General features: G+C 51.4%; 1 protein-coding gene across 9 annotated transcripts in view; it reads right to left on the bottom strand.

Moving 5' to 3' along the window:
- Positions 1-3,849: 3,849 nt before the first annotated feature.
- Positions 3,850-14,115, bottom strand: part of LOC116954070 (sodium/hydrogen exchanger 3-like) — a 70,862-nt gene continuing 60,596 nt past the window's right edge. The window contains exons 16-17 of one of the 9 annotated variants that reach the window (XR_012929621.1): positions 7,047-13,289; positions 3,850-6,997 (exon numbers count right to left, since the gene is read on the bottom strand). Coding sequence is in view for 1 of the 9 variants with exons in the window: in XM_076052163.1 (XP_075908278.1) it covers positions 12,880-13,289 (410 nt within the window). In the remaining 8 variants the exon portion in view is untranslated. Of the gene's footprint in view, positions 13,290-14,115 lie in introns of all 9 variants that reach the window. The other 8 variants (XR_012929623.1, XR_012929627.1, XR_012929626.1 and 5 more) reach the window with 8 other exon arrangements.

Consider the following 14,115-nt stretch of genomic DNA (forward strand, 5'->3'; position numbering starts at 1 on the left):
GACTTTACCTGGTAAGATTTAAAATGTAGTAACAGTATTAGTATATTTTTGGTAGTGATTTGTTTACCTTTCCTATACTTTGCACTCCAATCGTGTTTTTGTACTGTTTGTTGTTGCAATGTTATCAGCCCATGCCCCGACTGGACATCTGTAAAAAAACAAGAGCTTTATAGCTCATCGGGTTAATTCTCCTGCTGTAGTATAACTATTCCGAGTGTCCACGTGACGCCACGTGACCGCTGTGTTGTCAGTGGACGCCCCTTGCACCCACAGGTGAACATACTTCAACAATCGTGATTTGAAACTTTGGTGACTGCAGGAATCCATACTCTTTGGTTCTTTCGGTAAAGTCACGTAGGTATAAAATAAAACACGACGTTTCGATCGCAACACAAGCGATCTTCATCAGGTGGGACAACCACGGCAAGAAAATGAAGTGGACGGGAGAGCTGCCGTGGCAAGAGGTGATACCGTGTAGGAACCTCCTGGTTACTACACCACCAGCACCAGCCCACAGGGGGTTATTGTGTCCGTCCGTCGTGCGTCCAAAAGTGGGAGGGGTGGGGCTGGGTGGAGAGGGGCTGGGTGGGGAGGGTGGGTGGGGAGGGTGGAGAGGGGCTGGGTGGAGAGGGTGGGTGGGGAGGGTGGAGAGGGGCTGGGTGGAGAGGGTGGGTGGGGAGGGTGGAGAGGGGCTGGGTGGAGAGGGTGGGTGGGGAGGGGCTGGGTGGGGAGGGTGGGGAGGGGCTGGGTGGGGGGTTGGAGGGGTGGGGCTGGGTGGGGAGGGTGGGGCTGGGTGGAGAGGGAGGGAGGGGAGGGGCTGGGTGGGGTGGGGAGGGTGGGGACGGGCTGGGTGGGGAGGGTGTGGCTGGGTGGGGGGTTGGAGGGGTGGGGCTGGGTGGAGAGGGTGGAGAGGGTGGGGGGTGGGAGGGGTGGGGCTGCGTGGGGGGTTGGAGGGGTGGGGCTGGGTGGGGGGTTGGAGGGGTGTGGCTGGGTGGGGGGTTGGAGGGGTGGGGCTGGGTGGGGGGTTGGAGGGGTGGGGCTGGGTGGAGAGGGTGGAGAGGGTGGGGGGTGGGAGGGGTGGGGCTGCGTGGGGGGTTGGAGGGGTGGGGCTGGGTGGGGGGTTGGAGGGGTGTGGCTGGGTGGGGGGTTGGAGGGGTGGGGCTGGGTGGGGGGTTGGAGGGGTGGGGCTGGGTGGAGAGGGTGGAGAGGGTGGGGGGTGGGAGGGGTGGGGCTGGGTGGGGAGGGGCTGGTCACCCCGTGGTGCCCTTGTAAAACTCAACGTTTAACCTACTCACGCCGGCTTGTGCCCGCCCTCACAGTCGGGCATATTTGCGGAATACACCACGTGGTGGTGCCGTTGACCCGGCCATTGACCGAGCAACCCGACGTTCCTAGCAGCTCCCTCCGCTAGAATGTGTTATAGGTCAGAGGGGGGAGGAGGCAAGGGGGGGGGAGAAAGAGAGAGGGGGGTGTGGGGTAGGGGGGGGGGCGTGAGCGCTCGGGGAAGAGGACGCGAGGCTGGGGGAAGGGGGGAAGTGGGCGGGGCTGAAAGTGGTAAGGTGGTGGAAGAAGAGAAAGAGGATGCCAGGCTGGGGGAGCGTGGACAGGGCTAGCAGTAAGCCGGCAGGTAATGATGGAAACAGCAAGTAAAGGTTTTACCTGGTTAATAACATACTTCCAATGATTGCTCAATTTGTATCCATCTTCTCGGTTGAAGTTCTGTCTATGTTCATGAAGCCATCCAGATATAAACTTTTGATAGTAGCCCGAAGGTTTGCAGAGTACCTTGGTCTCGGAAAAAAATAATATCATGAGAGCCCACAGCGTTATAACAGTGGTCAGCTACGGCAGAGGTATTGGTCCTGCCGTGTTTCAGAGCTGCCTTGCGTTCGCGAACACGGTCCGAGATATGTCGTTTCGTTTCACCAATGTAACTGCGACCGCAGGTACAACTCAGTTTGTAAACTCCAGGGTATTGCATGTCAGGAGTGACATCCTTCACAGATGGGATTAGATCACGGATTGTGTACTGTATTGAATCGGACCTGGATCTTGTGTTTAAGATTTTAGAAATATTTTTGGTAATGCCTACTATGTATGGTAACGTGATGGTTTTGATTGGCTTCTCAGGGGGTTTATTCTCCATGGTTGGAGAAACAGCTTTGCGAATAATGTGGTCCGAGTACCTATTCATCTTGAGGGCCTGGTGTACCTGTTCCAGTTCACTGGCTAGGTGGTGTTGGTCGGAGATGAAGTGGGCCCGATGGTGTAGTGTTTTGATGAGGGAATTCTTCTGTGCCGGACGGTGGTGGGAATCAGGTTTTAGATAGGAATCTGTGTGGGTGGCTTTCCTGTGGACAGTGTTCCAAAGAGCTGTCAGGCCTCTTCTCAAACAGAACATCCAGGAATGGTAGCTTACCATCCTTCTCCACTTCCATGGTGAATTTTATGGATGGGTGTATGGAATTGATGTGCTTGAGAAATTGGTTCAATGCTGGCAGGCCATGTGGCCAAATGACGAAAGTGTCATCTACGTATCTCTTCCACAAGGAATGACGTAGGGTGGATGTGTGGATGGCATCTGTTTCAGATTTCTCCATGAAAATATTCGCTATCACTGGTGATACGGGGGAACCCATTGGGGTACCTTCATTTTGTTCGTAGAAAGTACCATTCCAGGTAAAGTGTTGGTAAGGCAGTGCCTAACCAGAGTAGGTACATCAGAATTCAGACCATGTTGGACCAAGTCTTCAATTATTGCTAAGGTGTCAGGTACAGGAACCTTGGTGAACAGAGAGACTACATCAAAGCTGACAAGCACATAATCTGGAGACAGTGAGATCCCCTTTATTAGAGACCAAGTCAGCTGAGTTACGTACTGCTGAGGTACTCTTGCCCGTGAATGGAAGCAAGGTCTCAGACAAAAATCGGGCCAGTTTGTAGGTAGGTGAGTTGATGGTGGAAACGATGGGCCGAAGTGGAGTACCTTCTTCATGGATTTTTGGAAGACCATAGAATCTGGGTGGTCTAGCAGCAGAGGGTTTTAGGGAGAGCCGCTTGAATGGTTCGATTAGAGAAGTCGAATTATTGATATTGTTGGTTTTTGTAGCCAGGCAGTTGGTAGGATCCTTGTTAATTTTGGTGTGACTGCCATCATTAAGAAGGTCCTGGATTGTTGTTATATGTGGTTTTATCCATGATGACAGTAGCATTGCCCTTGTCGGCTGAGAGGATGACTGTCCTCTCTTTTTCAATTTAGCGAGATCAGAGCGCTCGTCTATGCTGATTTTACTAATGGACTTCTTAGCATTTTTAAGGATGGTGGCAACTTCAGATCTTGCCACGTCAGCTGGGATGTGTCCCAAGCCTTTGAGGGCTACATCTACCTGGGCAATTATATCATCCACTGGGATGTGTTTGGGGGTGACAACAAAATTCAGCCCACTAACTAGTACCGATTTTAGGCTGAGATTGTGCTGTTACTGAGAACCCAATCAGGCAATACCTGCCGGTTTACTGCTAGCCCCGCACACGTCCCCCCCCCCCCCCCCAGCCTCACGTCCTCTTCCCCTCGCGCTCACGCGGCACCCCCCTCCTCCCCCTACCCTCTCTCTCCCCCCTCTCTTACCGATACAACCTCTTGCCACGGCAGCTCTCGCTTGTGTTGCGATCGAAACGTCGATGTATTTGATTTTATTTCTACCTACGTGACAATTCATTACAAAACCCGGACAGGACCCTTGGGAAATTCTGGCCGAGGATTATGGATTCGCGCCTCCTCCCTCGTTCAGAATAGAGGCAGACCGAGAGAAAGCAGAGACGGAACAAACGAGACGGGGCACGCGTGACTGCCGCGTGAGTTTGGGTGCTCATCACGCGGATTGCTCTTCTCTTTATTGCTCGTTCCGAACAGCTTCGCCGTGGGCACGTGGAGGAGGGTCACGGGCAACGCGGACACGACACGACACTCCACTCCCGCGCCGCGCCTATACATCCATGCCGGGTTTCGCTTCTCTGCTCCGGAGGAGTCGGGGTGGGTGGGAGGAAGGGTGGAGGGGTGGGGTGTGTGGGTGGGGTGTGTGGGTGGTGTGTGTGGGTGGGGTGGGAAAGGTGGGGTGGGAGGGGTGGTGTGTGTGGGTGGGGTGTGTGGGTGGGGTGTGTGGGTGGGGTGTGTGGGTGGTGTGTGTGGATGGTGTGTGTGGGTGGGGTGTGTGGGTGGGGTGTGTGGGTGGGGTGTGTGGGTGGGGTGGGAGGGGTGGGGTGTGTGGGTGGGGTGGGAGGGGTGGGGTGTGTGGGTGGGGTGGGAGGGGTGGGGTGTGTGGGTGGGGTGCGGTGGGTGTGGGCAAGTGATCCTGTGGTCACCGACACACAGCTACCCACGAGGCGACTCGCCTTGCCATTGAACATCTGGGCAAATCACCCGCGGCATTGACCCTGGGCCGGTTTCGACATTCAGTATCTCATCAGCAGGGTTGAGCTTGGTGGTGAACCTACACCCCCCCCCCACCCCCGGAAGGCCGTATGGCCGATGGGATGTTTAAATGTTAAAGTACTTTAAATGTTTGAATGTGGAGAGACAAACATGGACAAGAGCCGAATTGTCCGCTTAATTATTTTGCATGTAATGTTCTCCGCTACGACACACTCATGATGATTCTGTGCTGCCAATCATCGAGTTTTGCTTGGAACCAGGACCAGCCGCCGTCTAACACGGGCGGGTGGGGGGGGCCTTGCCAATTAACATCTGGCAGGCAAATTTTGATTTAAAGCTTTCGTGACTGCAGTAATTCATATTCTTAGCTCTTTCGGTAGTCACGTTGAAGGGAAACAATAAAATAATAAAATATATACAACAATAAAAATTCTCACGACGTTTCGACCATAACACAAACGGTCGAAACGTCGTGAGAATTTTTATTGTTTTATATATATTTTATTATTTTATTGTTTCCCTTCAACGTGACTTTACCGAAAGAGCTAAGATTATCTGGCAGGCAGTTTCACGTCCACCATTGGTTCTAGCAAAGCCCGACCCTGCTGCTGATGATGAAACATCGAATGTCGAAACCTGCATCCACACCGGTCGATGAGCGTGAAGATAAATCAAACATTTGTTTTGCAAAACCCAAGCTATTCATCACCACGCGGTTCACTTCGCTATTGCATAATTATTTGCTGGGTGGTGGGAATACAACTCCGAATCGTCACGATGCGATGCTCCGTTACTGAACGGACGATACGATTATCGTGAATACACACGCGAGTCCTACATTCAAAAAACACAGCCCTGCTGCAGAGCCAACGGTTGACATTCCACATTCCTATGGCAGGGGAGGGGGGTGGATACATAGAACAAAGCGCTGTTGACTTCACCACAAGGTGGTATATATTTTATTGACCCCGCTGGGATGATGCCCACTCCCCACCCGCTTCCTAACAAGGATTTGAACTCGCAAACTTCCACCGAGCCTGTATATTACAGTGACATCAACAACAACAGCCTGTATATTACAGTGACATCAACAACAACAGCCTGCATATTACAGTGACAACAACAGCCTGGATATTACAGTGACATCAACAACAGCCTGGATATTACAGTGACATCAACAACAACAGCAGCCTGCATATTACAGTGACATCAACAACAGCAACAACAGCCTGCATATTACAGTGACATCAACAACAGCAACAACAGCCTGCATATTACAGTGACATCAACAACAGCCTGCATATTACAGTGACATCAACAACAACAACAGCCTGCATATTACAGTGACATCAACAACAACAACAGCCTGCATATTACAGTGACATCAACAACAACAACAGCCTGCATATTACAGTGACATCAACAACAACAACAGCCTGCATATTACAGTGACATCAACAACAGCCTGTATATTACAGTGACATCAACAACAACAGCCTGTATATTACAGTGACATCAACAACAACAGCCTGTATATTACAGTGACATCAACAACAACAGCCTGTATATTACAGTGACATCAACAATAACAGCCTGCATATTACAGTGACAGCAACAACAACAAAACAGCCTGTATATTACAATGACATCAACAACATCAGCCTGGATATTGCAGTGACATCAACAACAACAGCCTGGATATTACAGTGACATCAACAACAACATCCTGGATATTGCAGTGACATCAACAACAGCCTGTATATTACAGTGACAACAACAGCCTGGATATTACAGTGACAACAACAACAGCCTGCATATTACAGTGACATCAACAACTGCCTGTATATTACAGTGACATCAACAACAGCCTGGATATTACAGTGACAACAACAACAGCCTGTATATTACAGTGACATCAACAACAACAGCCTGCATATTACAGTGACATCAACAACAACAGCCTGCATATTACAGTGACAACAACAACAGCCTGCATATTACAGTGACATCAACAACTGCCTGTATATTACAGTGACATCAACAACAGCCTGTATATTACAGTGACAACAACAACAGCCTGTATATTACAGTGACATCAACAACAACAGCCTGTATATTACAATGACATCAACAACAGTCTGCATATTACAGTGACAGCAGCAACAACAACAGCCTGCATATTACAGTGACAACAACAGCCTGTATATTATAGTGACATCAACAACAACAGCCTGCATATTACAGTGACAACAACAGCCTGTATATTACAGTGACATCAACAACAACAACAACAGCCTGCATATTACAGTGACAACAACAGCCTGTATATTACAGTGACATCAACAACAACAGCCTGGATATTACAGTGACATCAACAACAACAGCCTGGATATTACAGTGAAATCAACAACAGCCTGCATATTACAGTGACAACAACAGCCTGTATATTACAGTGACATCAACAACAACAGCCTGGATATTGCAGTGACATCAACAACAACAGCCTGGATATTACAGTGACATCAACAACAACAGCCTGTATATTACAGTGACATCAACAACAGCCTGCATATTACAGTAACAACAGCCTGGATATTACAGTGACATCAACAACAGCCTGTATATTACAGTGACATCAACAACAACAGCCTGGATATTGCAGTGACATCAACAACAACAGCCTGGATATTACAGTGACATCAACAACAACAGCCTGTATATTACAGTGACATCAACAACAGCCTGCATATTACAGTAACAACAGCCTGGATATTACAGTGACATCAACAACAGCCTGTATATTACAGTAACAACAGGCTGTATATTACAGTAACAACAGCCTGCATATTACAGTGACAACAGGCTGTATATTACAGTAACAACAGGCTGTATATTACAGTAACAACAGGCTGTATATTAGTGACATCAACAACAGCCTGCATATTACAGTGACATCAACAACAGCCTGTATATTACAGTAACAACAGGCTGTATATTACAACAACAGCCTGCATATTACAGTAACAACAGGCTGTATATTACAGTGACATCAACAGCCTGTATATTACAGTAACAGGCTGTATATTACAGTAACAACAGCCTGCATATTACAGTAACAACAGGCTGTATATTACAGTGACATCAACAACAGCCTGTATATTACAGTAACAACAGCCTGTATATTACAGTAACAACAGGCTGTATATTACAGTGACATCAACAACAGCCTGTATATTACAGTAACAACAGGCTGCATATTAGTGGCGATGCTGCTGCGTTGGCAGTGGTGGTGCACCAGCACAGTCTAACAGCGACTCGAGGTGCTCCTCAACAACAACAAGGCCAGGCGTGGCCTTCAAAGGAAAACATATACAACGTTTCACACTGTTTTGGGCCTTTATGTACTTTGCAGAAGGGCCATTGCCCGAAACGTCGCCTATTATTGGTATTTTGAAGCCACCCGCGGCGCTCTTATTGACTGTTTGGAGTTTAATTGCTTCATACATAAGCACATAATCATCATTATCTATTGACATTAATCATATTTGACAAATATAAATTAGGTGGCTACACGTTGCTCGCGTCTTGATGCAAAACAGGTTCGGCGTGACACGTGCGGATTCATGTCACGTGTACGTGTGTGTGTGTACGTGTGTGTGTGTGCTGGCACGGTAGGAGGCACCGCTGGTGGTGCATCTGCCAGTCATCTCAGTCAGTCAACCCACGGCACCATCTGGGTCTGTCTCCACTTCACGTGGCCTCAAAGTACACGCAGCCTGGCACAAGCGTCACTGCCACGTAGTGGGGAATGGCGGCGGCTGTTGTTGTGTGCCTGTGCATACGTGGCTTTTGTACGTGTGCGCACATGGACGTGTGTGCCTGTATGCATGTGTGAATGTGTGTGCGCGCGTGTGAATGTGTGCGCGCGTGTGAATAATGTGTGCGCGTGTGAATGTGTGCGCGTGTCAATGTGTGCGCGTGTGTGAATGTGTGCGCGCGTGTGAATGTGTGCAAGTGTGTGAATGTGTGCGCGTGTGTGAATGTGTGCGCGTGTGTGAATGTGTGCGCGCGTGTGAATGTGTGCAAGTGTGTGAATGTGTGCGCGCGTGTGAACGTGTGCCGACGTATTTGCGTCCCTCGTGACGTGGGGGGCGGAGCACCACGTCGCGTGGGATCTGTTTAGCAAACATCGGGTAAGTGGAGTGCGTAAGAAATTAATGTTTGGGATTTTTTTTTCGCTTCTATTTGCTGCCAATATTTTAGTATTTACTTTTGTCATGATGTTTGGCGACCCAGGTCAACCACTCACGCACCGTCCTGGCCTCGTGAGAGAGTCTCTCTCACCTGGAGACAAACGAGTTCAAGACCGGAGCGAAAAGGCTCATCCACAGACCACTCGTTCGTAGGAGATGAGCAAAACCTATTTGCTGTACTGCATACTAAACCATGTATGTCCAATACCAAGCGTTAAGGTGACGTGTCCGCTCAATGGTACTGATTTCAAGACGCATTCGTACACACGTGTATCTAACACGCGCACACAAAGCCAAAGATCACTCGTGGAGCCTTAACAGACGTAAGGGCCCCCCCAGTGGTGTGAGCGAGCATCTATGAAGGCCGGCAGGGCAACACGAGAGGGGTGGGTGGCCAGCACCACACCCAGCCGCCTTTGTCTCCCCAGTGTTGATGTTTTAATACACAGCGCACCAGGTACTTGTTTGAAGGCAGAGTCGACCGAGGCAACTAACCAGGAACGTCTTCTTTGGTTCTTTCGGTAAAGTCACGTAGAATGAGAATAAAATAATAAAATAACACGATAAAATTCTCACGACGTTTCGGCCACAACGCAAGCGGCCGTCTTCAGGTGAAAGGAACAGACCTGTCGGCACGACAGAGCTTCAATGAACGATGTTAAGATTCGTAGCGACTTTTAAGCTGGTAGGGAGAAGTGAGGCACCTTGACAAAGGGGTTGACATATCAAATAGCTGAGGGATTCGCTTGTGACTGGTCACAGAAATGGCTATGTTAAAGTCAAAACCTACACATCCACAGAGGCAACTAGTAATTTAGCATTGAAATAGCTAAGGGATTAGCTTGTGACTGGTCACAGAAATAGATGTTAAAGTAAAGGCCTACACATCCACAGAGCTGCAATGAACGCTGTTAAGATTCGTAGCGACTTTAAGCTGGTTGGGAGAAGTGAGGCACCTTGACAAAGGGGGTTTACATATCAAATAGCTGAGGGATTAGCTTGTTACTGGTCACGGAAATGGCTATGTTAAAGTCAAAACCTACACATCCACAGAGGCAAAGGGGGCTGCAACAACTCAACTGTCATACAGTAAACCGATGTGAAAAACCTAATTCTAAATGACATCGGTTTACTGTATGACAGTTGAGTTGTTGCAGCCACCTTTGGCGTCCATGTACGAGGTGCCTCTGTGGATGTGTAGGTTTTGACTTTAACATAGCCATTTCCGTGACCAGTCACAAGCTAATCCCTCAGCTATTTGATATGTAAACTCCCTTTGTCAAGGTGTCTCACTTCTCCTAACCAGCTTAAAGTCGCTACGAATCTTAACAGCGTTCATTGAAGCTCTGTGGATGTGTAGGCCTTTACTTTAACATCTATTTCTGTGACCAGTCACAAGCTAATCCCTTAGCTATTTCAATGCTAAATTACTAGTTGCCTCTGTGGATGTGTAGGTTTTGACTTTAACATAGCCATTTCTGTGACCAGTCACAAGCTAATCCCTCAGCTATTTGATATGTCAACCCCTTTGCCAAGGTGCCTCACTTCTCCCAACCAGCTTAAAAGTCGCTACGAACCTTAACATCGTTCATTGAAGCTCTGTCGTCCCGACAGGTCTGTTCCTTTCACCTGAAGACGGCCGCTTGCGTTGTGGCCGAAACGTCGTGAGAATTTTATCGTGTTATTTTATTGTTTTATTCTCATTCTACGTGACTTTACCGAAAGAACCAAATAAGATGAATCCTTGCAGTCACGAAAGCTTTAAAACGAAATTTAACCAGGACCGGTTCAGATATTCGCTGTCACTCAGGTCGCAGGCTTGGCAGTAGAGTGCAGCACGTGTGCTTTGACCACTGCGCCACCACTCCCCACAAAGACAAAGATCCCCCGTATAGCCTTCACACACACACACACACCCCTTGGTCACCTGTGGCAAGCACTCCAAAACACATAAACCCGAACTTCTCCACGCATGTGCAAAATAAATATAGATCCCGTCTCCCTCTACAGTATACATACATCTCACTACAATATATACAATATATTTTGGGAAGTGTGGTGTGGGGAGGGAGGGGGGTCAGAATGGTAATGTGCAGGATTACGGCCAGCAGCCAATGTTTTGGACAGGGCGCATAGATCACATCTGAAGGCGCCCCCCTATGTCATCATATTTACTGTTGCTACGTTTGATATTTTTTTGATATGCAGGGACTCTTCTACTTACGAACTAGTGAGGTTCCAGAGGTCTGTTCGTAAGTCGATTTGTTCGTAATTCCAACTGTACTCCTGTCGATTCCAAACGTGTTGAACGGCGTGTACACTAAACACGGGGAATGGCTTTAAAAGTTATTAAATTAAATCACGACGTTTCGGGCGCAACACGGGCGCCCATCATTCAGGTAGGACAACCAGAGCAAGAAACAATTTTTGAAGTGGGCAAAAGGGCTGCTGTAGTAACAAGAGGCCATATAGACAAGAGAGGGTGGGGGGAGCCAGGGAGGAGAGACAGAGGAGGGGGGGGTAGCAGCCCTTTTGCCCACTTCAGCAATTGTTTCCTGCTGTGGTTGTCCCACCTGATGACGGACGCCCGTGTTGCGCCCAAAAACGTCGTGATTTATTCTATTTGATACCTACTACGTGACTTTACCGAAAGAACCAAAGAGTATGGATCCCTGCAGTCACGAACACTTCAAATCTAGAGTGATACAACTTTTAAATCCAATCTCCCGTGGACGTAGGTGCCACCGCTTCTTCACGCTCTGCTGATGTAGATGCCGCCACCACCACTGGCATCTATTGCGCGGCGCCTGAACAGACGACGCTCGGCCCGAACAGGCAAAACGACATACGGGGGGGGGGAGGCGGTGGGGGACAGGTTTGTTCGTATCTCTGAAAGCTCACAAGTCGAGTGTTCGTAAGTAGAGGAGTCCCCGCACATATAGCATTGGGGTCGTCCTTCGTGGGGGAGTGCGGAACCCGGGGGAAGGGGGGGGGGGCGCAAACCCCACACCAGGTAGGCCCCTCCCCGTCGCCATCAGACTAAAGCGGAAGTGCGACATTTGACACTGTGACGTCCAAGTGCTCCCCGCCCCCCCCACTAAAGCGCGGGGCCCTGGGCAGTCGTCCCGACTAGCCCCGTGTCCCTAGGGGTCGGCTCCGTGTTGAGGGTTCAAAACGTTCAACAGCAATGTTGATTTGCTTATACACGTGTGACTGTTCAACGTTTGCCGAGTGAACGTGTTCACTCCCCGTTGTTGGTGTTACGTGTTCCTCGACTATCAAAACGCGTAATTTATTGGTTAGTGGTTTTTTTTTTTAAAAAAAACGTGCAAACAAGCGTAAATGCAATTAAAACTATGGAAATTATTTAAGTTATTTAATATCCTGTCGATAGTTGTGGATACATTAAATACTTTAATTAAATGTTATCGATTTTTTTTTAACACGTATAGACATTATTTTAGTTTTTACTCAAACCTAGCAAGAAATATCATGCCATACAATTGAGCAGCAGCAGCAGCAATCATTCTGCCACAGAGTGCCCCACTACGATCAGTCCGGACCGTGCATCACAGGTGCTAAAGGCTACCGCGAGGCTATGGTGTGCAGTACAGCACACCTAGATTAGTGTGCTGTACTTTCTCTATGCTACCCCGCATTGGCTAACCCACCCCCGACACCAGCGTCCGGTACTGGGGGTACACGCTTGGGGCATGGTACACGTGTGTGTGTGTGTGCGTGTGGTCACGGTCTGGAATTGAACTTTGGTGGTGTAGTGTGAAGGTGTGAGAGACAACTCCACACACACGCGCGCGCATGGGACAAACACAAAGATCCCCCGCCCCCCGTATCGCCTTTTGGGGCAAGTGCTGTTAGCGAGTAGCACCTATGAAGGTCGGCACGGCACACGAGGGGGTGGGTGACCAGCACCACGTCCGGCCGCCTTTGTCTCCCTCGTGGTGATGTTTACGCACCGCACCAGGTACTCATTTGAGGCTGAGTCGACCTAGGGGAGGCCAAGGACCGGTTCAGATAATCGCCGCCGGCGTTGGTGGCCGTGAGCGTGGATCGGTTTTGTTGTGCAGCGCGCTAACCGCTGCGCCACCGCTCCTCACACACGTAACGTCACACACTCACTCGCGCGTCTTCCTACCCACGTGTGTCCACCACATCACCACCACCATCATCATCATCTCACATGTAGCTCGACTCTCCTGCACCGCCGCCGCCGCCGCGCTGGTCGTCAGCTGCTGTGCGCCCCTCCCCTCCGTCCCCGGGGGTCCCCGCGGGGGCGGCCGCCACGGAGCCTGGCACGAGCGAGACCCCCGTGCTCGAGCGGGAGCGGCCCCAGCCCACGCGGCCCTCCTCCTCGGGGATGTCCGCGAGCGCGAACGAATCGGTGGAGCGAGTGCTGGCGCGCAGCGGGGTCAGCCGCGGGAAGCCCCCGGGGGTCTGGGGGATCGCCCTCTGGGCGCGGGCCGACGGGGTCGCCCGCTCGTCGCCTCGCCTCCACGGCAGATCCCCGCACTCCCAGGCCCCCGCGTCCCCCCAGCCGGGGGTTGGGTCGTCGGCGGCGAACGCCGGGTTCTCGTAGCCCCCCAGCGCTGGTTTGTTGGAATGGGGGAGGGGGAGGGGAGGGATGGAGATGAGAGGAGGTGGTAGGAGGGAAGGGGATAGGAGGGAAGGGGACGGCCAAGCGAGGGGATAGGGAGGGAGAGGGGGGGGGATCATCACCGTCGTGTAACGTTCACAACGCGCCTCCCCCCCACGGGGCAAGTCTGGCCCCCTAGGCGACCCCCCCCACAGCCCAGCTCCAGTGGCAGCCGTCCCCCGTGTGGTGGCTCGGCGAGGTTCTCTCCCCCCGCACCCCGAGGAGCGGGGGGCTGCGGCCCACGGCTCTCGTCGAGAGACCGACGCCACGGGACGCCGCCTCGGCAGTGCTGCTGCACCCGCAGTGTTGGGGCAGGGAACCAGGGAGGAGGGGGGCCTTGTGGGGGGAGGGGCCTTGTGAGGGGGAGGGGCCTTGTGATGGAGGGGGCCTTGAGGGGAGGGGCCTTGTGGGGGGAGGGGCCTTGTGAGGGGGAGGGGCCTTGTGATGGAGGGGGCCTTGAGGGGAGGGGCCTTGTGGGGGGAGGGGCCTTGTGAGGGGGAGGGGCCTTGTGATGGAGGGGGCCTTGAGGGGACGGGCCTTGTGGGGGGAGGGGCCTTGTGAGGGGGAGGGGCCTTGTGAGGGGGAGGGGCCTTGTGATGGAGGGGGGGCTTGTGAGGGGAGGGGCCTTGTGAGGGGAGGGGCCTTGTGAGGGGAGGGGGCGCCTGGTGAGAGGGAGGGGCCTTGTGAGGGGAGGGGCCTTGTGAGGGGAGGGGCCTTGTGAGGGGAGGGGCCTTGTGAGGGGAGGGGCCTTGTGAGGGGAGGGGCCTTGTGAGAGGGAG

The sequence above is a fragment of the Petromyzon marinus genome, chromosome 54 (genome assembly GCF_048934315.1).
Source record: "Petromyzon marinus isolate PM22_M1 ecotype Great Lakes invasive population chromosome 54, UKy_Petmar_22M1.pri1.0, whole genome shotgun sequence".
Classification (NCBI taxonomy): Eukaryota; Metazoa; Chordata; class Hyperoartia; order Petromyzontiformes; family Petromyzontidae; genus Petromyzon; species Petromyzon marinus.